At 35.5% G+C, this 27,941-nt stretch overlaps 3 protein-coding genes across 5 annotated transcripts in view; 1 reads left to right on the top strand and 2 right to left on the bottom strand.

Annotated features, from left to right (window-relative positions):
• The window catches only part of Fkbp59 (FK506-binding protein 59kD), a 172,689-nt gene that overhangs the window by 136,411 nt on the left and 8,337 nt on the right, over window positions 1-27,941 (top strand). The gene's annotated exons all lie outside the window — the stretch shown is intronic.
• Window positions 261-27,502, bottom strand: LOC138186858 (farnesol dehydrogenase-like). 3 transcript variants are annotated; one of them, XM_069127116.1, is made up of 6 exons: window positions 27,374-27,502; window positions 4,059-4,380; window positions 2,829-2,955; window positions 1,634-1,766; window positions 1,214-1,348; window positions 261-688 (listed from the first exon to the last, which is right to left on the bottom strand). In XM_069127116.1, the coding sequence occupies exons 1-6, from the start codon at window positions 27,485-27,487 to the stop codon at window positions 629-631; spliced, it is 891 nt and encodes a 296-aa protein (XP_068983217.1). In that variant the 5' UTR covers window positions 27,488-27,502; the 3' UTR covers window positions 261-628. The 3 variants fall into 3 exon arrangements, with proteins under 3 accessions (XP_068983217.1, XP_068983224.1, XP_068983233.1); XM_069127123.1 differs by lacking the exon at window positions 27,374-27,502 and adding an exon at window positions 23,630-23,671; XM_069127132.1 differs by lacking the exon at window positions 27,374-27,502 and adding an exon at window positions 4,489-4,530.
• Window positions 12,277-15,932, bottom strand: LOC138186891 (farnesol dehydrogenase-like). Its single transcript, XM_069127167.1, has 5 exons — window positions 15,611-15,932; window positions 14,567-14,693; window positions 13,485-13,617; window positions 13,068-13,199; window positions 12,277-12,543 (listed from the first exon to the last, which is right to left on the bottom strand). Exons 1-5 carry the CDS (start codon window positions 15,906-15,908, stop codon window positions 12,484-12,486), a joined length of 750 nt encoding a protein of 249 aa, XP_068983268.1. The 5' UTR covers window positions 15,909-15,932; the 3' UTR covers window positions 12,277-12,483.

Raw genomic sequence — 27,941 nt, 5'->3', positions numbered from 1 at the left:
TAGTGCAAGTGGATTGGATTAGGGCTCTGGGAAAGTCTCGTATGTAGCCACTTCACGCGATAAGAACTGCCAGCTGATATTTGTTTTCAGAAATTAATCTGTAGAAAACGATGCCAAGCTAAAAATAGCGTAAGACGTCGTAAAATGTATACGTACCAGTTTTAATTATGTGATAAACATATCTAGGCTAAGTCTATTGTACGCATTTTACGCACAAAGACGTCCTTTTTTATATTTAAAGGGAAAAATATAAAGCTCCGTTTCCTAATCCATTTCTTTATTAAATAGGATAATTCATTTTACAGAGTGTCCAAAGGTCTACTCCATAAAACATTCCTACATACATCTTGATTTTACCATATTGCATTAAGATTCACAATCGTTCCGATGAGGTCATCGGTTCTTACATTCCTTTATATTAATGGTAATAACCTAATAGTAGTACTAATATAAATACAAAACGTTAATCGCATATCTAACAACATATGTCTTCAACTACTCTGATACTTGCAAGGTAGGAGTAACACACTGATTTTTTCGCCATTGTACATTGATATAATGATGTGATCGGCCGTGAAGTTCATTAAAATCGGCATGTTACAGCATCTAAGCAATGACTAACTGTGAGTCAATCCCGCTGTGGATAAATATATCCCGTGCCGTGTGGTATTACCGTGATTTCCGGAATCTGCAAACAGTATTTCTATGACTATTGAAGTTAATCATTACCAGTAAAAATAATAACGTTCACATAATATTGACATATGTTCTTAATTGAGAAAGGAGAAATTCTATCATCCTATAATAACAAAATGGTTACTTCCACATATTATAGAAAGAAATATAAAAATTGTATGCATAGAAAAGAAATAAAAGAAAATATCAAATAGGTAAAATAAATGAAGGTAAATAAATAGAAAAACAATAAAATAGGAAAGAAGGTAATTCTATAATCAACTGTATAAAAAAGGTTATCTAGCTCTATAGTAGTTATACGAATTATATGAATCAATATAACGACGGAGTAAATAATATTTTTTTATACAGATATCTTATATTAGGAACGAAATAAAATGACTACAAATGCGGGTACGTCGGAACGAAATTGGCGTAAAGGAAATTAAAGATGTGGGTTAAAATGGGTGTCGATAATCTTACTAAGAGACGTTACAGTGTGTATGTTCTTGTGAACAGGTATTTTATGTATACATACCTCGACCGTTTCCGGTGTTCCTAACGCGTAGATCACGGCTTCGGCAATGTCTCCAGCTTTTAATATAAAATTATTGCTCACGGCATCTTGGACACCCTTTATCATATCCGTCATCACAGCTCCGGGGCTGATGTTCTATTAAAATATAAAGATAAAACCATGTGAGTATTATTTATTCTTATAGTATATGCATGGTTATATCTGATTATTCAGAATTACGTTAATACATGGGTAATCATAGACAATTTTATTGAGCCAATTTTAATTATAGAAATAACAACGCTATCTATCAACGCCATCTGTTAGATTTAGGTTTTAAATGTTCCACACCTTCGAAAAATTTCATTTTCTTGTCTGTACGTATGGACTAACGATGGCATTAAATAATATACTATACATATGTAAATGACGAGCTGTTACCGTGATTTTGACGTTCAGCTTGGCCGCGATTATTTCGTGACGGAGTTCTATCCCTAGAGCTCTTAGACCGTATTTACTAGGACCGTACATGCCGATCGGAACGGCTATAGCTTCAAGATATAATCCGGCAATGCTATAAATATGCATCATATTAGAAACTGTAATAATTTAATCAAGCTGTCTGCGAAAAATTAGTATAATGGAAAACAGTATAGTTTAATTTCCATGAAATCATGGAAATTAATGAAACTTTTTGAAGTTCTTCGTCCTAACATACAAACTACGAAAGAATAAGCACAGACATTTTGCTTGTCTTCATGTTTTTTATCTATTTCGGATGTCTTGCATATATCGATAGAAATTCGATCGATTGGGGAGATTGTGGAATATAAAAATCTAGAGGTACACAGTGACATTGATATATTGCTGAATTTATGCTATATATAAAATTTTTGTTTGGTAAATCAATCTATTAGGCTATCCCCAAAGTTTGTTTCGCTTTATAAAGAAGTAATAAATGTACAACATTTCTTGTTTTATATTATTTTATCGAATTATGTATTCTGTTCCATTGGAACATATGAACAACACATGAAAATAATATTAATTCCCTATAAAACGAAAGAAACTTTTGGTACAACCTAATATATCTGGAAGAAATTCCAAATATTCTTTATTTTTCCCGGCCTTATATTGTATTGAAGACAAACTTCTTTCCGTTTACTTCGTGCCTGATATGTCAATTATAACTTTTTTAATAATTCTAATAATATGCTAGAAGAAGTGTTTCATGAATTCAACTCAAGTTTGCTCTAGAATGAAATAAATATCATTTGAAAAACGATATTCTTTATATTATTTAATTATTTCAGAAATAACATGTAATTCGATAAATACGTAAAATGTGCATATAAAAATATATTAGGCAAAAAATTATATTCAAATGAATCGAGTGTGTTTAGTGTTTATTTTTGTTTATTTAGTGTTCAATATAAAAGTCATATGTTTCATTTTTGTTTTCTCCGTTTGTAAATAAAAGATGAAAACTGCTTGCTTAGATTAGCAAAAAGCAATTAAGATTTGAGAGGACAAACGGAACGATGGATTCTTTGACATTTTCCACAGATATGTTTATCCGACGCTGCCATCAGTAAATTACGGAGGAAATATATTCTTATGTAATACATGGAGTTACCTGGAAATATTAATTATATGTCCGCAAGCGTTGCATTTTTTCATAGATTTTACTGCTTCTCGTGCAAAAATTGCCGGAGCTATCAAGTTAGTGTCAATGACACTGCGATAATCTTCGGTTTTTGAGTCTGTAACAGAATATTTACGATTAGTTATTACAAAGAGAAATGTATCTATAAGTATTATTATATACTCAAGCTATTATTAGTAAGAGTAATTAAATATGACAGTTGGGACATGTTAGAATCAACGTTTAGATAAAATAACTTCAATTTCGCGAGTAAAACCGTATTATTTATGTAATATTTGACATTTGTAACATTCACATTTAAAAATAATGACTAGAAAAGCATTATTATTTTGAAATAGTAGATTTTGTAGGGTAGCAAACATCTGGAAACAAAATTTCAATTTTACTTGAAAAGATCAATCGAAAATAGCGAACACAACTTTTTTGTATCAGATTTGATTTTCCTAAAACTTCTTCGAATATTCCTTAAACACGTACAACAACTTTTTTATCTGATAAATTTAGAAAATTTGGAGCAAGAAAATCTCGATCAGAACATAACTAATGTACAGCGAAGTTTTGATATTGCAAAGCATTTTTAACGCAGCATAAGTGCTAATCGTCAGCAATATATCAGTGATAATTAATAGATAGCGATTTTTCAGAATAAATACCACTCAGAGATTGCAACAAATGAAAGTCACATAGCTTGCAAAATAAAAGGATCCTATTTGTTTTGTTCGTATGGTTGAATTTCTGGTCTAACAAAACAAAAGTTGTAATGCTTATGTTTTAATGCAAATGTATATAAATACTCCTTCCGCGTACTATGGTACGCCTTGAACAGTAAACCGATGACATGAAGATTAATTTAATCAAGCAGGATAATTCAAAGGAATGATTGTAATCACTCGAGCGGTTATACTGATGACGAAATTGTAATTTTCATGAAATTTTCCACACAACTGACTTCTCTGCTAATACTGAAGAAATCTGGGACATTAACTCCACATCAACACTATTTGTACAACGAAAGCTTTCCTACTAGAATAATAGATAAACGAATCTAAATTATTCCAACCATTTTACATCTGTAGCATAATAATATAACCTATGATTACTGGCAATAGTTAGAAAGAAAGAAGAATACAGAAAAAAGGAAAATTCAAATAGAAGCATATTCGTAAAATACCATATATCGATATGAATAAATATTTTTACCGAGGATAGGTGTGGCACTAAGAACTCCAGCATTATTCACTAAAATATCAAGGCGTCCAAACTTTTCATCGATCCATTTGAACACCTTAAGAATATCTTCTTCGTTCGTTACATCGCACTCGATCGGGAAAAATTTATCCTTTCCAATTTCTGCTGTAGCATCCTGAAGCTTGTCTATTCTTCTTCCCAAACCAACTACTTTAATGCCATGGCTAACCAGAGCTTTCGATATCGCGAGACCGATTCCACCGCTGGAACCGCTCACAACTGCTATTTTACCGGACCAACGATTCATCATTCTTGTTAGCTCACCGCAACGTAGCTGCAAATGAAGGCATTGCGTTACTTTATATGAAGAATTGCAGGCACTGGCCTTGATTTCTACCAATCAATGTTCACTCATGATATGTCGTTCCAAGTAAGTACTTACGTAATACAGTTCATTACATACAAACATGTATGTAATGACCTTCAATTAGCAGGGCTCGTACATCAAATGCAACTAGTTAAATATCTCGAAACAGAACGTGCAAAATACAAAAGGATGTTTCAGTGGCAAATTATAGAGAGACAGATAATGCGACCATGTAAATCCCGAGGAAGATAGCGATTTTTTTTATTAGAGACATCAGATACATAAATCATAGCTATAACTATAGCTCCATACAATCTGTCCCCTTTCTCCTACAACGAGTTGAGTAGTCATGATTAATCGATGTAAATAATCAAAACAATTCACTACAAAGACAAGTACTAGGTATCTACAGCGGCTGCAGTTGCTAAGTACAAACTCTGGTCAATTATCGATGTTCAGTTTTATAACCCCATTTATGGTATTCTTTATATTCGTTGTTACATTATTTATATGTATATTGATAACAAATAGAAAATAGAATGCAATACAAAAAATAGCACTCTATTCCATAAGATCCCGAAAACCTATACTACATAAGTGGCTGTTACATGTTTTTGCTTATAACAACTGAGTCATGTTACAAAAAGAGACTTACTATACTTATCGAGCACCACAGCTATAAAATAGCGATGAATCATTATGAGCTGGTCATTTCGATGACTTTGCAGTTTTAGTGTTATAAGCGTTCTTCTTATTTATTTTAATCGAATAGAATGACGAGTACAAGTTGTTGTTACTTTTTAATTGTAGATTTACTTAAAATCTTGAGTAATGTGTCGTACATGCGACTCCGGTATAGTTTTTAATTAAGATTGCAACATAAAGTGTATTTTATTCGAGTGCCTCATGCGTATCTTGTTGTATTCACTCTTAGTATTTGAAAAGCATCGTCAAACGTGACAATTGGGAAACACAAAAATAAGTGAATAGAAATTTGATAAAGTAAAATTGATTGGTTAGAGATGTTAGTTGTACAAGGTGTTCGGTAACTGTCGGTGCAATCCAGCAATTCTAATCGTAAATTTCGTATTGAATTGATCCAACTTCCACTTGTGCTCTTGTATCCATAAATATGAGTGTTAGAAGTTAAGACTGTCAGCACCGTGACATGGTATTTTATGAAATACGGTTGCAATCGTATCAGCAGATATGCTATCTAAAGTGATGCAAAGTCAGGGTTCCTGTGACAAGGTTAGGATTATCGTCTGTGAGGATGAATCTGATGCGAAGTCATGGCAGCTCTAGGGAAAGTCAAGTACGAGTGCCTCTGGCGCAACAAAAAGAAGCCCAAGGAGGCGAGTCCTAAGTTATCGAACAAACTCGATCCGAAATCAGCGTGTCACTAGAAGAAACGGAACAATCGTTCTTGATACGAGAACATGGAGCTGTTAGGGGATTTGACAATGACCCTAACGGAAAATCGGGAAGCTTTCATAAGGCTTATGTAAGTACAGGCAAATTTGACGCGAAATCAGAGAACTGTAATCTTCAGCAAACCTCATACGAAATCAGGAATTAGCAGAGGCCATTGTCTTACTCACTAAGCGGATGCGAAATCGAGAAGCCATTTGGTTAGAAAGATTTTCTTTGGATACTGAGACAAATACGCAAATACGTATATGATAGACAACAGATTATTATACATGAGTATATGTCGTGAATAAATAAGTATAACTATGTATTATCTAAGTGCGCATGACAAGTGGAGTTATCACAAACAGTTATAAATGATAATTGGTAACTATGATATTTAATCAATGAATTTGTTGTCAAATTGTTTTGCTCGTTTAAAACGTTCATTTCACCGGGCCAAAATTCACACTACGGGCAACTGCAAAGAAAGATACATGGCATCAGTAAAATTAATTACGAAACGCCGCAAAACTCCGAAGATCATAAGAATATCAAAATAGAATGCATGCGCAAACTGTAAAGGCGATGTGCATAGGAGAGGAAATGGATAGAGAGTAGTAGATTTTACAGGCACTAAATTTTACAGGCAATCAATTACTACATATTTATGATAGTTTAAAATCTCGACAAAAAAATAAGTATTATTTCCGAACTAAATATAACACAAGTAAGTACTTGCACAATAGTATTTTGACACGTGTATTTTATTGTCGTCGTTCGCGAACAGTTTCAGGAGTCAAGGTTGTCGCTGATCGGCGATCTTCGGACGATCCCGCGAGCGGTTGCGCGCCAGTACGAAAAAGACTATACAAGAATGTCGCGAATTTCATAAATAGCCATTAGTTATTTCATTACGAGGACTTTCGGTTTGGTTCGGGGCAAAGGTAACATGTGGACGGAAAGCTCTGTGGAAAAAGTGAAGTGTGAAGGGAAAAAGGGGAAGGAAACACAAAGTGACACGAAGAAGGGAAAATAAAGGGCGAGCATACGAGGAGAAAGTAAAAGAAAAGCGAAAAAGAAGACAGGAACGAGAGAGAAATACATATAAGAAAAACTAGAAAAGAAGAGGTTAGGAAGTCAGAAGCGCGGCAAAAGAAGTAAGGTAGGAAAATGACAGATGGCGACAAACAGAGGAAGACCAAGGAACACGGGTAAGGCGGGAGATAATGCAGATTTCAAAAATACACTGCATAAATACAGCTTCTCAGAAAAAGAGACACCAACCCAGAGAGAAAGGAATGGAGGTAATGATGGAAAAAATGGAGAAAATCGAAAGAGGATTTGAGGCAATGATAAAGGAAATAAAAGGTATATTCGAAAAGCAAGTGGAGGAGATGAAGAGGGAAATGAAAGAGGAAATGGAAAGAAGGGAATGAGAGAGAGCCAGAGAGAAAGAATAGTGGCAAAGGGAAAAGAAAGAATTATTGGGCAGAATCAGAAGAATCGAGAAGGAGCAGGACAGGGCAGAGAGAGAGAGAGAGAGAGAGAGAGAGAGAAAAGAAGAAGGGACATAGTAATCAAAGGAGTAGACTGGGACGAAGGAAGCAGTGAAGAGACAGTAAAGTAGTGCATAAGAGAAAAAATGAGAATAGGGCCAGAAGTAGAAAGAACACATATGATAAGGGTGGGGGACGAAAACACAATAATAGTGGCGACGATGAAATCAATGGAGGAAGAAATAAGGATAATGAAGGAGAAAAGTAAAATGGAAAAGGGGGTATACATAGACGACGATCTGACAAGAAAAGAAAGGGAGGTACAGCAACACATAAGAAGGGTAGCCAGAGTAAGAAGGGAAAAGGACGAATATGTAAAGATAGGACATAAGAAACTAAAAATAGAAGACAAATGGTACAGGTGGAACGAAAATGAAGAGAGGCTGGAGGAAGAAAGAAAGGAAAGGGAAGAAAAATGAAAAAAGGGGGAAAAGGGGGGGCTACAAAGGAGATGAAAATGTGCTTCTGGAATGTAGCAGGGTTAATAAGTAAGAGCAAGGAGGTGTGGGAATATTTGAAGACATTCGACGTGATCGGACTCACAGAAACATGGATAGAGGAAGACAATTGGGAAAAATTAAAATATAGACTACCCAAAGAATACGATTGGAAATGCAGGGCAGCAATGAGAGTAAAGAATAAAGGAAGAGCAAAAAGGAGGAATAATAACGGGTATAAATAAGAAACTGAGAGAAATAAAATACAAACAAATAAGTGATAATATAGTGGAAAGAAAAATAGTATACAATGATAAGACGTATAGGGTAATGGTGGTCTATAATCAAGACACAAAAGGGACATGGAAAGAAATAGAGGAAAGAGACGGAAGAGAGAAATAGACGGAAGAGAAGAGGAAGTGATGATCATCGGCGGAGACTGGAACGTAAGAACAGGAAAAGAGACAAGACAATAAACATGGAAGGAAGAACTCTGCTAAAGTACCTGGAAGAGAGAGGCTGGATGATAATCAATGGAAGAGATAAAGAAGGAGAGGAGTGGACATATATTGGGGAGAGAGGAAACTCAGTAATAGACTATGTGATTGGCAATCAGGAGGCGACAGAAGAAATAATCGACATGAAGGTAGGAAAAAGAACAGAGTCGGGCCACATGCCGTTAGAAATAGAAATAGGGGGGGGGGGCAGAATTACAAAAAAATGAGGAAAGGAAAGAAGAAGAGAAGGAGAAAAGGGAATGGACAAACGAAAGTGTAGAAAAATACTTGGAGGAATGTAAAGACTGGACCTGCAAGAGAAGAACTGTAGGGGAAATGTGGACAGAAACCAAAAAGGAGATAAACGAAGCAATGCCAAAGAAGAAAGTGAAGATAAGGAAATGGGGCGTGGTACGACAAGGAGTGGAAAGAAAGGAAAAGAGACATGGGAAGGAAGATGACAAAGTTTATGAAAGGGAAATGCAGCAGAAAAGCGCTCATAGAGGGAAAAAGGGCATTCAAACAGTGGTGCAAACAAAGAGAGGAAAGACACGAAGAAGAAGAAATGGAGAAATAAAGAAGATCAAAACAGAACAAGAAGCATGGAAATACATAAATAAATATAAAAGAAGAAGAGAGGGTACAGATGAAGATATAAGCGAAGAAGAATGGAAAAATCACTTTATAGAAATTTTACAAGGAACAGAGCACAAAGAGGGCAGAAAAACGGAGGGGCACAGAGCAGAAGAGAAAATAATGGAGGAAAGAGAAGATAATATAGAGAAGAAAGAGGTAATCTACCAGCTAAGAAACTTGAAGGAAAAAAAAGCAATGGGGGAAGACGGGTTAGAAAATGAGGTATGGAAGTATGCACCGAAGGAAGTGAGGGAGGTGTTATGGGAGTTGTTAAGGAAAATATGGAATGGGGAGAGGATACCAGAAGATTGGAAAAAAGGAGTAATATGTCCGATATACAAGAAGGGGGACAAGAGAGTAGCGAAGAGTTGCAGAGGAGTAACATTAATGGACACAGCATACAGGATCTATGCAGGGATACTGGATAAACGGTTGAAGGCAGAGATTGAAACCAAACTGGAAGAGAGCCAATTCGGATTTAGAAAAGGAAGAGAAATGATAAATTTGTGATAAACCATATCATAAACAAACAGTTGAGTAGAGAAAAAGGGAAACTATATGCCTGCTTTGCGGACTTAAGGGCGGCTTTCGACAGGCTAAACAGAGAGAAATTGGAGGAGAAAATAAGAAAAATGGGGATTAGCGAAAAACTAACCCGAAGAGACAAAGAAAATGGAAATGGAGAGAGCAAAAATTCGAAGAAGCGGACGAGATAAGATACCTAAGGTACATATTACAAAAAAACGGCAATGATGAGAAACACATACAAGACAGGAAAAAGAGAGCAACAATAGCAATGAAGAAAACATGGAGCGTGGGGGAAAAAATATTCAAACAGAACTACAAGAGGAGAATGAAGATGTTTGGAGCACTGGTAGAGAGCGTGGCGCTGTTTGGAGCACTGATAGAGAGCGTGGCGCTGTTTGGAGCACTGATAGAGAGCGTGGCGCTGTTTGGAGCAGAGATATGGGGCTGGAACATGGAAGAAAGACTGGATAGAATACAAAGAAGATATGTGAAATGGATCTTAGGTTTAGATATGACAACACCAAATTATGTATTGATAGAAGAATGAAAACTAACAGAAATCAAAGAAAAAGCATTAAAAAGAGCAGCAAGGTATGAAGAGAAAGCCTTAGAATCAAAAAAGGAACTAGTAAAGGAGTGTATAAAGGAAAGAGAGAGAAACTGGGGAAATGGCCAAGAAGGGAAAAGAGCAAGAAAGAGAAAGAAGGGACTAGAAGAGGTGAGAAATGGGGGGACACAGATGGAAGCAAGAGAAGAGCAAGAAAGGATGACAGCAGACCACATTATAGAAGAAAGAAGGAGAGAAGCAGAAGAGAGGGGGAAAAGGATAAGGAAATCCAAATATAACATACATTACACGAAAAAACGCCAAAGAAGAGTTACCAAAGTACTTAGAAGGGAGGATGAAGTGGAAGGACAAAATAATATTAGCAAGATTCAAATGTGGAAACGAGATCAAGGCAAGGGAATACTGGAAAAAAGAGAGAGAAAAAAGATGCAAACTATGTAAAAGGAAAGAAGAACACCTGAGATATGTAATAAAAGAATGTGAAATAACGGGAGGACCAAAGAACATAGAAAAAACACTAAATGAGACTGGAGAAGGACTAACAGAAGTAAAAGCAATAACAGAGAAAAAAGGGCAATACAAGACGGAGAGGAACGACAAAAAGGAAGCACAGCAAGGAGGCAAAAGCCCAAAGTTGCAATAGTTCTTTAGTCATTAGTTTTTAGTTTTTAGTTTTTAGAGATAGAATAATTAAGGGAGTGCAATATAATAGAGTAAATAAGAGGGGAGGTAGATATATAAGAAGCAAAATAAGTATAAGAGATGTAAAACCGAAAGTTCGTCTAAGCAATAATAAATAAATAAAAATAATAGTTATTTCATTACTTCATGACGGACTATAAGGTTTAAGTACCTAAGACTACTGGGTACAGCTAACACTCAACAGATACATATAAAAAAGGGAAGAAGAACAAAAAGTTCAACAGACGCGCATTGTTAACAGTAACAGCATTTATGTATAATTCAAATGGCAAATAAAAATATAGTGGAAGTGGATTGGACTAGGGCTCTGGGAAGGTCTCGTATGTAGCCACTTCACGCGATAAGAACTGCCACCGGAATTTGTTTTCAGAAATTAATCTGTAGAAAACGATGCCAAGCGAAAAACAGCGTAAGACGTCGTAAAATGTATACGTACCAGTTTTAATTATGTGATAAACATATCTAGGCTAAGTCTATTGTACGCACTTTACGCACAAAGACGTACTTTTTCATATTTAAAGGGAAAAATATAAAGCTCCGTTTTCTAATCCATTTCTTTATTAAATAGGATAATCCATTTAACAGAGTGTCCAAAGTTCTACTCCATAAAACATTCCTACATACATCTTGATTTTACCACATTGCATTAAGATTCACAATCGTTCTGATGAGGTCATCAGTTCTTACATTCCTTTATATATGTTACGTCGGGCGACACTCTACCTAGACTAGGCCACACACCGCGGGCAAGATGGGAACCAGATGTCCGCTCATCCTTACTGCGTACACTCAATAGTCTTAAGGACCCATCGTAAATCTCAGGAATTCGCTAGCTAAGGTCCTTCAGACCGGACAAATATCGTTTTTCTAAATCGTTTTCTAAAGAGTATTGTCTACTACGGCTTGACACGGGAAAGTTGGTTTTTCTCACGTACGATGCTTCCCACTAGCAACTTTCTATCGAGGGCGGATAAGACCCTTCCTAGTCCACCAACCTTCGTTTATCCAATCAGAAGCAATGTATACTGCCCTCACTTTCCTGACCAAAAATGTCATGAATAAATCCGATGGTCCCGTGCGCTAGATACATCCATCGCTAGCTTTCCTCCGATACAGCATCGTCACTGTACCTTACTTATTATTATTACTTCAACGTTAGAATAGTCAACATGTCAGTAACCGTGTTCTTTTCCTCTATTGCTACGTCAACTATAACAAAAACTCTACGAGCCTTGCTTGATCACCAACGAATATTGTGCCAGTGTATCGCATCTCTATACGCTAAATCATTGTCGACGATATATATCATAAGCAACGGTGTAAATTAAGTATTAAAAATATATAGTTTATAACCCTGTTAATCGCAGTGTTATGCCCTCTCAACCATCCCTATTATCTTAACGGAAATCAGGAGATCGATCAACTCGTGGTGTCGATTATTATAATCGTAACGGGAAATTACGACTCCCGTTGACGTGTTTCTTCGCGATTGCGTCTCCCCGCGATTGGTCGAAAATACAGTATGAATGGTAATAACCTAATAGTAGTAATAATGTAAATACAAAACGTTAATCGAATATCTAACAACATATGTCTTCAACTACTCTGATACTTGCAAGGTAGGAGTAACACACTGATTTTTTCGCCACTGTACATTGATACAATGATTTAATCGGGCGTGAAGTTCATTAAAATTGGCATGTTACAGCATCTAAGTAATGACTAACTGTGAGTCAATCCCGCTGTGGGATAATAGGTCCAATGCCGCGTGGTATTACCGTGATTTCCGGAATCTGCAAACAGTATTTCTATGACTATTGAAGTTAATCATTACCAGTAAAAATAATAACGTTCACATAATATTGACATATGTTCTTAATTGAGAAAGGAGAAATTCTATCATCCTATAATAACAAAATGGTTACTTCCACATATTATAGAAAGAAATATAAAAATTGTATGCATAGAAAGAAATAAAAGAAAATATCAAATAGGTAAAATAAATGAACGTAAATAAATAGAAAAACAATAAAATAGGGAAGAAGGTAATTCAATAATCAACTGTATAAAAAAGGTTATCTAGCTCTATAGTAGTTATACGAATTATATGAATTAATATAACGACGGAGTAAATAATATTTTTTTATACAGATATCTTATATTAGGAACGAAATAAAATGACTACAAATGCGGGTACGTCGGAACGAAATTGGCGTAAAGGAAATTAAAGATGTGGGTTAAAATGGGTGTCGATAATCTTACTAAGAGACATTACAGTGTGTATGTTCTTGTGAACAGGTATTTTATGTATACATACCTCGACCGTTTCCGGTGTTCCTAACGCGTAGATCACTGCTTCGGAGATGTCCCCAACTTTTAATATAGTATTGCTCACGATATTTTTAAAACCTTTCATCATATCTGTCATCACAGGTCCGAAACTGATGTTCTATTAAAATATAAAGATAAAACCATGTAAGTATTATTTATTCTTATAGTATATGCATGGTTATATCTGATTATTCAGAATTACGTTAATACATGGGTAATCATAGACAATTTTGTTGAGCCAATTTTAATTATAGAAATAACAACGCTATCTATCAACGCCATCTGTTAGATTTAGGTTTTAAATGTTCCACACCTTCGAAAATTTTCATTTTCTTGTCTGTACGTATGGACTAACGATGACATTAAATAATATACTATACATATGTAAATAATGACCTCTTACCGTTACTTTGATATTCAGTTTGGCCTGCGCTATTTCGTGACGGAGTTCTATCCCTAGAGCTCTTAGACCGTATTTACTAGGACCGTACATGCCGATCGGTACGGCTATAGCTTCAAGATGTAATCCGGATATGCTATAAATATGAAATATATTTGAGAATGTAATGATTTAATCAACCTGTGTATGCAATATTAGAATAATTTATAAACAGTATGGTTCGATTTGCAGAAATGCGCCCTCATTATGGATTTTAATGAAACTTTAATTTCTTCGTTCAAACGTGCAAATTACGATAAAACTGCTTTCGGATCCCAATGACTTTGTAGAAAAATAAGATACCGATCCTCATTAAACGAAAGGAATTTGCGTAAAGTTACATCGCGTTACAGACGCAAATGTGATAGATGTTTCGTTTGTTTTTATGTGTTTTGGAGCATTTTGGACGTCGTGCTGATATCGATAGAGAGGACTATAGGACATAAAAATAGAGAGATACAGTGCAATGAAGCGCGAGATATCACCGAATTTACTCGATAAATGTAATTTTATTCAATCTATATCTATCTATGTCTAGTATATCTATGTAAAATGCAAACATTATTTATTAACTCTGGCCTTATTCGTTATTAAAGATAAACTTCTTGTCGTTTTCTTCGTGACTGACGTATCTGTTTGCAACAGTTTTAATGATTCTAATATGTTAGGAGAACTGTTTCATGAATTCAACTGAAATTTACTCTAGAATGAAACAAATACCATTTGAAAAACGATAGCCTTTATATTATTTAATTATTTTAGGAATAATATGTAATTCAATAAATACGTAAAATGTGCATATAAAAATGTATTAGGCAAACAATTGTATTCCCACGAATCGAGTTTATTTTGTAATATTCGATATAAAAGTTATATGTTTAAATAAAAAATAAAAGCTGCTCATTTAGATAAAAAAAAAAACAATTAAGATTTGAGAGGCCAAACGGAACAATAGATTCATAGGCATTTTCCACGGATATATTTAACTAACACTACCATCTATAAAATAAGGAGGAAATATATTACTATGTAATACATAAAGTTACCTGGAGATATTAATTACATGGCCGCACGCGTTGCACTTTTTCATAGATTTTATGGCTTCTCGTGATAGAATTGCTGGTGCTATCAAGTTGGTATCGATGACTCTACGGTATTCTTCGGTTTTTGAGTCTGTAATAGAATATTTACGATTAGTTATTACAAACAGAAATGTATCTATGAGTATTATTATATATGCAAGCTATTATCAATAAGAGTAATTAAATATAACAGTTGGGACATGTAAGAATCAACGTTTAGATAAAATAACTTCAATTTCGCGAATAAAACCGTATTATTTATGTAATATTTGACATTTTTAACATTCACATTTAAAAATAATGACTAGAAAAGCATTATTATTTTGAAATAATAGATTTTGTAGGGAAGCAAACATCTGGAAACAAAATTTGAATTTTACTTGAAAAGATCAGTCCAAAATAGCGAACACAACTTTTTTGTATCAGCAGTATATCAGTGATAATTAATAGATAGCGATTTTTCAGAATAAATACCACTCAGAGATTGCAACAAATGAAAATCACATAGCTTGCAAAATAAAAGGATCCTATTTGTTTTGTTCGTATGGTTGAATTTCTGGTCTAACAAAACAAAAGTTGTAATGCTTATGTTTTAATGCAAATGTATATAAGTACTCCTTCCGCGTACTATGGTACGCCTTGAACAGTAAACCGATGACATGAAGATTAATTTAATCAAAGGAATGATTGTAATCACTCGAGCGGTTATACTGATGACGAAATTGTAATTTTCTTGAAATTTTCCACACAACTGACTTCTCCGCTAATACTGAAGAAATCTGGGACATTAACTCCACATCAACACTATTTGTACAACGAAAGCTTTCCTACTAGAGATAGTAGATAAACGAATCTAAATTATTCTAACCATTTTACATCTGTAGCATAATAATATAACCTATGATTACTGGCAATAGTTAGAAAGAAAGAAGAATACAGAAAAAAGGAAAATTCAAATCGAAGCATATTCGTAAAATACCATATATCGATATGAATAAATATTTTTACCGATGATAGGTGTGGGACTAAGAACTCCAGCATTATTCACTAAAATATCAAGGCGACCAAAGTTTTCGTCGGTCCATTTGAACCCCTTAAGAACATCTTCTTCGTTCATTACATCGCACTCGATCGGGAAAAATTTATCCTTTCCAATTTCTGCGGCAGCTTCGTGAAGCTTGTCTATTGTCCTTGCTAAACCAACTACTTTAATGCCATGGCTAGCCAGAGCTTTCGATATCGCGAGACCGATCCCTCTGCTCGCACCGCTTACAAGTGCTACTTTACCGGTCCAACGATTCATCATTCTTGTTAGCACACCGCAAGGTAACTGCGCAGGGAGGCATTGCGTTACTTTATATGAAGTATCGGCACGGTCCGGCCTTGATTTCTACCAATCAGTGTTCACTCATGATATGTCGTTCCAAGTAAGTACTTACGTAATGCAGTACATTACATACAAACATGTATGTAATGACCTTCAATAGGGCTCGTACATCAAATGCAACTAGTTAAATATCCCGAAACAGAACGTGCAAAATACAAAAGGATGTTTCAGTGGCAAATTATAGAGAGACAGATAATGCGACCATGTAAATCCCGAGGAAGATAGCGATTTTTTTTATTAGAGACATCAGATACATAAATCATAGCTATAACTATAGCTCCATACAATCTGTCCCCTTCCTCCTACAACGAATTGAGTAGTCATGATTAATCGATGTAAATAATCAAAACAATTCACTACAAAGACAAGTACTAGGTATCTACAGCGGCTGCAGTTGCTAAGTACAAACTTTGGTCAATTATCGATGTTCAGTTTTATAACCCCATTTATGGTATTCTTTATATTCGTTGTTACATTATTTATATGTATATTGATAACAAATAGAAAATAGAATGCAATACAAAAAATAGCACTCTATTCCATAAGATCCCGAAAACCTATTCTACATAAGTGGCTGTTACATGTTTTTGCTTATAACAACTGAGTCATGTTACAAAAAGAGACTTACTATACTTATCGAGCACCACAGCTATAAAATAGCGATGAATCATTATGAGCTGGTCATTTCGAGGACTTTGGCAGTTTTAGTGTTATAAGCGTTCTTCTTATTTATTTTAATCGAATAGAATGACGAGTACAAGTTGTTGTTACTTTTTAATTGTAGATTTACTTAAAATCTTGAGTAATGTGTCGTACATGCGACTCCGGTATAGTTTTTAATTAAGATTGCAACATAAAGTGTATTTTATTCGAGTGTCTCATGCGTATCTTGTTGTATTCACTCTTAGTATTTGAAAAGCATCGTCAAACGTGACAATTGCGAAACACAAAAATAAGTGAATAGAAATTTGATAAAGTAAAATTGATTGGTTAGAGATGTTAGTTGTACAAGGTGTTCGGTAACTGTCGGTGCAATCCAGCAATTCTAATCGTAAATTTCGTATTGAATTGATCCAACTTCCACTTGTGCTCTTGTATCCATAAATATGAGTGTTACAAGTTAAGACTGTCAGCACCGTGACATGGTATTTTATGAAATACGGTTGCAATCGTATCAGCAGATATGCTATCTAAAGTGATGCAAAGTCAGGGTTCCTGTGACAAGGTTAGGATTATCGTCTGTGAGGATGAATCTGATGCGAAGTCATGGCAGCTCTAGGGAAAGTCAGGTACGAGCGCCTCTGGCGCAACAAAAAGAAGCCCAAGGAGGCGAGTCCTAAGTTATCGAACAAACTCGATCCGAAATCAGCGTGTCACTAGGAGAAACGGAACAATCGTTCTTGATACGAGAACATGGAGCTGTTATGGGATTTGACAATGACCCTAACGGAAAATCGGGAAGCTTTCATAAGGCTTATGTAAGTACAGGCAAATTTGACGCGAAATCAGAGAACTGTAATCTTCAGCAAACCTCATACGAAATCAGGAATTAGCAGAGGCCATTGTCTTACTCACTAAGCGGATGCGAAATCGAGAAGCCATTTGGTTAGAAAGATTTTCTTTGGATACTGAGACAAATACGCAAATACGTATATGATAGACAACAGATTATTATACATGAGTATATGTCGTGAATAAATAAGTATAACTATGTATTATCTAAGTGCGCATGACAAGTGGAGTTATCACAAACAGTTATAAATGATAATTGGTAACTATGATATTTAATCAATGAATTTGTTGTCAAATTGTTTTGCTCGTTTAAAACGTTCATTTCACCGGGCCAAAATTCACACTACGGGCAACTGCAAAGAAAGATACATGGCATCAGTAAAATTAATTACGAAACGCCGCAAAACTCCGAAGATCATAAGAATATCAAAATAGAATGCATGCGCAAACTGTATTTCCGAACTAAATATAACACAAATAAATACTTGCACGATAGTATTTTAACACGTGTATTTTATCGTCGTCGTTCGCAAACAGTTTCAGGAATCAAGGTCGTCGCTGATCGGCAATCTTTGGACCAATACGAAAAAGTGTGTGTAAGAATGTCATAAGTTTCAAAGGTTAAATATTAATTCATTATCATAAATTTTATTACTTCATGACAAACAGCATGTGTAGCGAAGTCCAAAACTACTGGGCACATCTAACACACAACTGATATACTCAATGAAAAAAGAAGAAAAGAAGGAAGAAGTTAGCAAAAACAACAATATTCAATTAAAATCCAAACGGTAAATAAAAACATAATGGAAAGTGTGTGGATTTGGGAGTTCGAGCAGGTGTAGTATGTAGCCACTTCCACTGGGTGAGACATGGCAATTAACATTCTTTTTTAAAATTTTAACTTTAGAAAGCAATACCAATCTAAAAACTACAATAACGTAACACGTCGTAAAATGTATGAGTTTCAGTACAATTAGTTTAATGTATATCATATCATATCATAATGTATATAGAGTGGTCCCTCCTAACGGCCCAATCAACCAAGGATGACTCCCGATTACATCACCAGGGAGAAGACGAAGGAGTGCCCCAGCAGTAATATGAAAAGATGGTCCCGGAGCCCTCCTACCAATCCTCAGGACGATCACCGTGGAGATTTTAGCCGGTACGAATCCGACACTACCCGGCGCTCTCTCCCCGGAGGGCGCGGGGCGCCTATAAAAAAAAAATCTTAATGTATATGTAGGCTAAGCCGACTGTGCGCGCTTTTTGCATAACGAGATAATATTTAATTTAGAATGAAAAATAAAACGTCCTTTTCCGAATTTTTCTCATTTATTAAATAGAACAATTGGTTTAATAAAGTGTAGAATGTTTTATTTCTCCAAACATCCTACTTTTATCATTTTGCATTGAAGATTCAAAATCGCACTCATGATTCTTCCGTTTCTTTGCATAAAACATAATAACGTAATAGTGGAAATAACCTAAATATAGAATGTTAATCGAATATTTACCAAGATATCCCTCAACTTATTCTGACACTTACAGTAGTGGACAGAAGATTAGGACGATGATTTGTAAACCGGATTACAAACATCTTATACGCATATTGTTCTTCTATTGGGTTTGTCTCTTTGGAATAACATAGCCGTATGCTTAACCTTCGTAACCTCAGACCGTCAGTTGTCAAATACAAACAATATAGGAGTTATAACAGTTAGTTACCGCTTATCACTTGTAAACAGTGGACATTAGTTTAAGTCGATCTGTGTAAAACCTGAATATGAGTACAGTTTTTGAACATTTTGATTCTGGAATGTGAAAATCATTGTTTAATGTACCTTTTATTCCTTAAAATTCATTTAGGTAGGAACAGACTATAGGTAAATGAAAGAATTTACTTGAAAACGAAAGGGAACAAATCGTAAGGCTGTGAAAGCAAAGTAAAAACTTCACCGAAATAGCAAATATAGTGAACAGGTCAGAAACGGCTTGTAAGCAAGCTTGGTATAAATTTTTAAAGGCAGGCATGTATTGCGATCAACCGAAAAACGGAAGACCACGGAAAACAACGCCAAAAATGAATCACCGGATTCATCGATTGAGCGAAAAGGATCGTTTTCGTAGTGCAAATAATATTGCTGCGGAGATAAACTATAAAAGCGATACACAAATTAGTGTTAGAACTGTTAAGAGAAGATTAGAAGACTTTAACTTAAGAGGACGAAAACCCCAAAAGAAACCACTACTGAGTTATAGGAATCAAAAAAGACGTCTTGCATTTGCTAAAGCTCATATGCATTGGACAAGTGAAGATTGGCAAATGTTATTATTTTCAGACGAATCGAAATTCAATCGCGTCTCTTCTGACGGGATACGGCATGTTAGACGTCGAATTGGCGAAAGTTTGAAAACACAGTGCGTTTTAAAAACTCTTAAACATGGTGGTGGGAACGTTATGGTGTGCGCGTGTTTTTCTCGAGGTAGTCCTGGTCCGATATGTCATATCAATGGAATTATGGACCGTTTTCAATACATGGACATACTGAATGGATGATTTTATTTTTCAAAATGATAATAATCCGAAGCACACGGTTCGGGTTGTGAAACAGTGTTTTGAAGAAGAAAATATTACCGTGTTGCCGTGGTCGTCGTAATCACCAGACATTAATCCAATCGAGAATTTGTGGAGCATCATAAAAAAGACAGTACAAGGTTATAAAGCGAAAAATTAAAATGAACTTTACAATTGAAACAGCTTGGAGTAATATTACGGTAGATCAATGTAAAAAATTAATAGATTCTATGCCAAGAAGATATACCGAAGTGATAAGAAATAACGAATATTGGACAAAATATTGAATTTAAACAAAAATTGTGTATATTTTCTTACCAAAAATTAATATTTTACAAATACAAATTACGCGACGTACCTCAGAGCAATAAGGATCGATAAGGATCTAACCGCGAGAGTCGTGAAATCCGATCTTCTACTCGAAGAAAGAAGGATCGATGCGGCTGCGGACTCGGCCGAGAAAAACAAGCGCAATGGCAGCCTGGAAACAATGGAGGCCCAAGCTTCAACACAACAAAGATGGCGCAAGGCCAAAGTACAGAGACCCAAATGACCAGAAGTGCTACAAGTATGGAAAACGGGGCCACATTTCGTACCAGTACCAAGAAGGGAAGGGAGATAAGGAGGAGAAAAACCAAAGGGAGAAAAGGAGACAAGAAGAAGACAGCAAGAAGGAGAGAGAATCAGAAGACAAATCGAGATCCAAGGGACTTATCTCTACGTTAGCTTTATCGTCCATCAGCCACATGGAAAGAGATAGGATCAGTTACCTTGACTCGGGGTCCTCGAATCACATGACTCCGGTCAGGCATCGGTAGGTGGACTTCACGCCTGCAACCGGACAGATCAGGATTGACAAGGGATACCTGGAGGTTAAGGGAAAGGAAACGATCGTTGTGAAGATGACTAAATCCTGCGGCGGTTGGACCCTATCCTTGTCGAACGCTGTATGAGTGCCTGAATTAGATGTGAATCTAATTTCGATCAGGCAATTGGCAATGAAGGGTGTCACCACAGTGTATACGAGGGATGAGGCCGTTGGAACACATGAAGATGGAAACGTTGTATTCAACTCAAGGGTAGGAGACAATGTGTACTACCTAGAGACAATACCATCTGAAAGACACGTAACAAACGTCTCCGTGGAAAACGATCAGGAAGAGCCTGGGAAGGATGACGAAGGCATTGAGGTCATTGGAGAGATTAGGTCACCTGCATGGAAATGCAATGAGAAAAATCCCTGTAAGTAGCGTGAAGGAGGACTCGAGGAAACATGAGGAACTATGTAGAGTCTGCATGAAAGGAAAAATGACAAAAATGCCATTTCCGAGGACAGCTCACCACATGTGTCAACGCCCTTTAGAGATTGTTCACAGCGATGTTAGTGGCAGAGCTCAGTGCAAGTCATTAGGCGGAGGTAATTACTTTGTGACTTTCATTGACGATTCCTCTCATTTCATGTACGTTAGGATCATCAGCAGGAAGAGCGAAATACTTAAGTGCTTCAAGGAATACCAGATGGAAGTGGAGGCTCTATACTAGTCCAAAATAAGTGCCCTCCAAACTGACAATGGAGGTGAGTATACGGGGGAAAATTTTGAAAGTTACCTGAAGGAGAAAGGCATCTTACACAGGAAGACCGTCCCTAGGAACCCTAAGCAAAATGGAGTTTCCGAACGAGCAAATAGGACCCTAGTTGAGATGTCTAGGTGTTTACTCATCCAATCAGGGCTCCCTGACTATCTGTGGGGAGAGGTAGTGAACACTGCGTGTCACATAAGGAACCTATGCCCATCCGCTGCTATCGGAGACAAGATCCCATTGAAACTATGGAAAGGCAAGGGGTGCGACATCCAAAGGGAGATCAACAGACTGAGAGTATTTGGGTGCAGAGTCTGGTACCTGAGAAGCCCAAGCGGACGAAAATTTAATAGCAGGGCAGATGAAGGGATATTTGTAGGTTTGACCGACAGGTCAAGGGTTATAGGATCTACCTGCCAAAAACCAAGAAAGTAATAATATCTTGTCATGTCAGGTTTGAGGAGAATGCGTTTCCCTACAAGAGTGTTAAGATGGATACGAGTAATATAAAAAGGAGATTCTCAGAATGGATATGGGACGTAGAAGATTTTGAACTTGAAAGGGGAGTTGACCAGACTGACGTTGAAATACAAAGTGATGATAAAAATGATGAAGGGGAGACTGACTATTTCATGGACAATTTAATGAGTGAGAATAATCGGGGGAAGGTTGTGAGTGTACCGACTGTGCCCAGGAGGTCGGCAAGATTACATAAGCCAAAGACGTGTGATAGTTGCGCTCATGTTGCAACCGTTTGCAAAACTCAAAGCATGTATGTACCTGTGAATGTGTACGAAGCCCTGAGGAGACCAGATGCTCAAAAGTGGACTGATGCAATAATGAAGGAGTTAGACAATCTAAAAAATAAAGATGTGTGGGACATTGTGCAAAGACCTTTGAATAGAAATGTTATAGACTATAAGTGGATGCTTGTCATAAAGAGAGACCCTGATAGATATAAGGCTAGGCTTGTAGCTCGGGGATTCTGGCAGAGATCTGATGGAGTAGATTACTCAGAAACCTTCAGTCCAATAGTAAAACGCAGAACTCTAAGAATTCTGCTTGCTCTGTGTGCAGAGAATGAGTGGGCTTACGAGCATATCGATGTGGAGTGTGCATATCTCAACAGTCCTCTGGATGAGGATATATACATGGAGCAACCAGAATTTTTTAAAGTTCCAGGGAAAGACAGGACTTAATATGTGTGCAAACTCAAAAGGAGCCTGTATGGACTGAAGCAAACCGGGAGAATGTGGTTTAGATACATCAATAGTATTGTGAAAGGTATGAGTCTGAACCCATGTATGAATGATCCGTGTATGTATGTGAATGCGTCCAAAGATCTGATTGTAGCTGTGTATGTGGATGACATTCTTGTGTTTGGAACGAAGGATAAGATTGAAGTGTTCAAAACTAGAATTAAGGAGAAATTAGATGTTAGGATGCTGGGTACAAATACTCAATTTCTATCCATCCACCTGAGTAAACCAAACAGTACCACTGTCGTATTTGATCAATCCGTACAGATACATAATCAGTTTTGACATTGAGTGTGATGAGTCCTTCGATAATAAGTTGTATGAACAAACTGTGGGGCATATAATGTATGTCGCAACTGTGAGTCATCCTGATGTCGCGTGTGCAATAGGGAAATTAAACCAAAGATGCGCAAATCCGACTGTATCCGATTGGAAAGCAGTGAAGCGAATTTTTAAGTACCTGCTAAAAACCAAAGACTTGAAGCTAGTGTACCAAAGGACAGGACAACCTTTGAAGGTGTTTTGTGATTCAGACTTTGCGGGCTGTACGGTAGGTAGGAAATCTAGGAGCGGGTATGTCTTCATACTTGCTGGTGGTGCAATATCTTGGTTGTCCAAGAAACAACCAATTATAGCTCAATCGACATGCGAAGCGGAGTTTTTGGCGATACAAGAAGCAGCAAGGGAAACTGTGTGGATTTCCTTACTGTTAAGGGAGTTAGGTCAATTGTCATATTACCCTCGTCCTTGCAAGATTTTTTGTGATAACATCGGGGCTATTTCATGGTCCAAAGATGAAGTAGTTGCTGACAGTTCTAAGCATGTCCAAGTTATTTTTATGTTAAAAACTGCGTGTCGAAGGGAATATTAGATTATACATATATACCTAGTCCTGAGAATGTTGCTGACATTCTCACCAAAGGCTTAAATAGAGTTAAAACTCAACATTTTACCAAAGCTATGGGGCTTGTAGAAAGTACGATCAAAGGGGAGTGTTGAGAGAAGTTAAGTTGGCATGATCGCTAGTTACTACAAGCTAAGTTGGTACGACTTCTAACGACGCTCTTTTGTCTTAGAAGTCGACCCGTGTTAATTGACTAAGTGTATCCTGTGTGTTAAGCCATATTGTACGAGGCGGAGAAATATAGAGAGAAAAATCGAATCTGTGTGAATCGATTAATTATCAATCCCAAACCTACATCAATTAACACTTTTATCATATCCGTTATAAGAACTCCAGGACTAATGTTCTATTGAAATATAAAAATAAAACGATATGAGAATTGCTTGTGCTTTAAGTACATGCACGACCCCATTTTATTATTGAGAATTACGTTAATACATGGGTAATCATAGACAATTTTGTTGAGCCAATTTTAATTATAGAAATAACAACGCTATCTATCAACGCCATCTGTTAGATTTAAGTTTTAAATGTTCCCACACCTTCGAAAATTTTCATTTTCTTGTCTGTACGTATGGACTAACGATGGCATTAAATAATATACTATTCATATGTAAATAACGAGCTGTTACCGTGATTTTGACGTTCAGCTTGGCCACGTTTATTTCGTGACGGAGTTCTATCCCTAGAACTTTTAAACCGTATTTACTAGGACCGTACATGCCGATCGGTATGGCTATAGCTTCAAGATATAATCCGGCTACGCTATAAATATGAATTATATTTGAAAATGTAATAATTTAATCAAGCTGTCTGTGCAAAATTAGTATAATTGGAAACAGTATGGTTTAATTTGGAGGAAAGTACCCTCATCATGGATTTTAATGAAACGTTTTTAAATTTACAAACTACGAGAAAGTAAGCAAATGTGATAGACGTTTCGTTTGTTTTTATGCTTTTTTATATATTTCGGATGTTATGCATGTATCGATAGAAGTTATATCTATTGAGGATACTATGGAATATAAAAATATAGAGATACGGAGTGACATTAGCATATTACTGAATTTATTCGATAAATAAAATCATAATTCGATAAATCAATTTATATCTGTGAGACATGCAAATATTCTTTATTTATTCCCGCCTTATAATGTATTAAAGATAAACTTCTCCCCTTTTTCTTGGTGTCTGATATGCCTGTAATAACTTTTTTAATAATTCTAGTAATATGTTGAACGATGTATCGCATGAATTTAATTCAAGCTTAGATTAGAATAAAACAAATACTTTCTGAAAAACGATTCTCTTATTTTGTAGTGTTCGATATAAAAGTTATATGTTTTGCTTTTGTTTTCTCCGTTTGTAAATAAAAGATGAAAACTGCTTATTTAGTTAAAAAAAAAAAACAATTAAGATTTGAGAGGACAAACGGAACGATAGATTCATAGGCATTTTTCACAGATATATTTAACTAACACTACCACCTATAAAATACGGACGAAATATATTACTATGTAATACATAAAGTTACCTGGAGATATTAATTACATGGCCGCACGCGTTGCGCATTTTCATAGATTTTATGGCTTCTCATGCTGGAATTGCTGGTGCTATCAAGTTGGTATCAATGACTCTACGGTATTCTTCGATTCTTGAGTCTATAACAGAATATTTACGATTAGTTATTACAAACAGAAATGTATCTATAAGTATTATTATATACTCAAGCTATTATTAGTAAGAGTAATTAAATATAACAATTGGGACATGTTAGAATCAACGTTTAGATAAAATAATTTCAATTTCGCGAGTAAAACTGTATTATTTATGTAATATTTAACATTTGTTACATTGACATTTAAAAATAATGATTAGAACAGCATCATTATTCTAAAATAGTAGATACTGTAAGGAGTCACACAACTGGGAACAAAATCTGAATTTTACTTGAAAAGATCAGTCAAGTAAAAACTGTAAAGATATTTCTTAAAATAATGTAACTACTTTTTTACGTGATGAATTTCGCTAATTTGGAAGAAGAAAATCTCGATCAAAACCTCATTAATATAGACCTAAGTTTCGAAATTGCATAGCAACTGCTAGTAAATCATCAGTAAAATATCAGTGATATTTTATAGCTAACAATATGTCAAAATAAATACTACTTAGAGTTTGTAATAACTGAAAATCACATATCTTGCAAAATAAAAGGTTCCTATTTGTTTTATTTGTATGTTTGAATTTCTGGTCTAACAAAACAAATGTTATTATGCTTATGTTTTAATGTAAATGTATATAAATACTCCTTCCTCGTACTATGATACGCATTCAATAGTAAACCGACGACATCAAGATTAATTTAATCAAGCAAAATAATTCTGTATAATAATAAAATTAATTTTTTTGCTGTTATATTAATGACAAAGCTAAACTGATTTCTTGAAATTTTCCACATAACTGTATTCTCAGCTAACGATCAACGCTATTTGTCTAACGAAAGCTACAACATATAGTAGTTCGGTACAGGAAAATCCTGGAAAAGAATGTTATCCAACCATCCGGCACCAAATAACAGGCATTAAACAAATCTAGATTATTGTAACCATTTTACACATTTTGCACAATAATTATATAACTCATGATTACTGACAATACTTGAGATGAGAAAGGATTACAAGAAAAGAGAATACAAATGCAAGCATATTCGTAAAGCATCATAGATTGATATCAATAAATATTTTACCGATGATAGGTGTTACACAAGCAACTCCAGCATTATTTACTAGAATGTCAAAGCCACTAAACTTTTTATCGGTCCATTTGAATGCACTTAATATCTTCTTCATTCGTTACATCGCACTCGATCGGAAAAAGGGATACTGAGACAAATACACAAATACGTATATGATAAACGGAAGGTTATTATAAAAGTGTATATGTCGTGAATAAGTACAATTGTATATTATCTAAGTGTAGATTGTACTGGCAATATAGGGAAAATGACAATGACAATAAACGTGTAAAGTAACAAGTTATTCTAAATAGTTATTAGTGGTAATGAGAAATTATGACACTTAATGAATTTATTATCAATATTACTCCGTTCATTGCCTCTGCTACACTGCTATATAATTCATACCGCATACATTTATTTCACCGCATCAGAATTCACACTATACTTATATATAACGTTCCTAAAATTAATGCTATGGGGCGCCACAAAACTGACACGATTTTTAAAGATATAAAGATGGAGTGCATGAAAGCGATAACTGAAGCGCTCTCAGTACGAGAGCTGAAAAGCAATATAGGAATAGAGAAAGAACTCTGCATAGGGAGAGATCTCTTGTTTCCTTGCCTAATAACACCTGCACATTTGTGTAGTAAATATGCAAATGTTACAGCGATCAACGAACGAGTCAGCGTGCACACATGCAACCATCTGTTTTTATTCTTATGTCGCATCCACTTACATATAGCTTGCCTACTCTGTTTTTATACTTTATAGTGACGATACATAACATTTCTACTCTCATTGCCTTACCATGAGGCATAACACAAAGTTTAATAAAATGACTACATCACGGTTATAGTATAAATATGTCTCGATACTCGCTAGGGACAACCGTCCAAAAATTGCACCGTGAAAAATTAACATGGAAAACGATAAAGTTATCGTGTTTGCGAGACAGAGATAAGTAGAGTGTCTGCCTTTGTTTGAGACATTCATAGCAAGTCACGCATGCGCAGAACGAGAACTTTCTTATTTTCTATGTTGGTTTTTCATGACTCAGTTTTCAGACGGTTCCTTCTATGCTTTCAGCATAGGAGTGTCCAAACCTATTTATATGATTGTGGTCTATATTAGATCTAGTTTATGATTCATGATGATTTCATTTCTCAATTTTAAGTGGAACTGTATGCAATATATTTTTTATTATATCTAATTTAAGATAAGTTATACCTTTTACCAAAATATACCTTTTAAGAAAAAAGGATAGTTATTTTTCAGAAAGATAGCAGGATTATAATTCGAATTCTTAGAAAAAATGCATAAACTTTGATTTACTATTAAAACATTTGAAAATTAGTGATGGCCTGCGATACATATA

This window comes from Bombus flavifrons, chromosome 2, assembly GCF_040668555.2.
Source record: "Bombus flavifrons isolate JBK064 chromosome 2, iyBomFlav1_principal, whole genome shotgun sequence".
NCBI classification, from domain to species: Eukaryota; Metazoa; Arthropoda; class Insecta; order Hymenoptera; family Apidae; genus Bombus; species Bombus flavifrons.
This window is presented reverse-complemented; position numbering and strand designations above follow the sequence as displayed.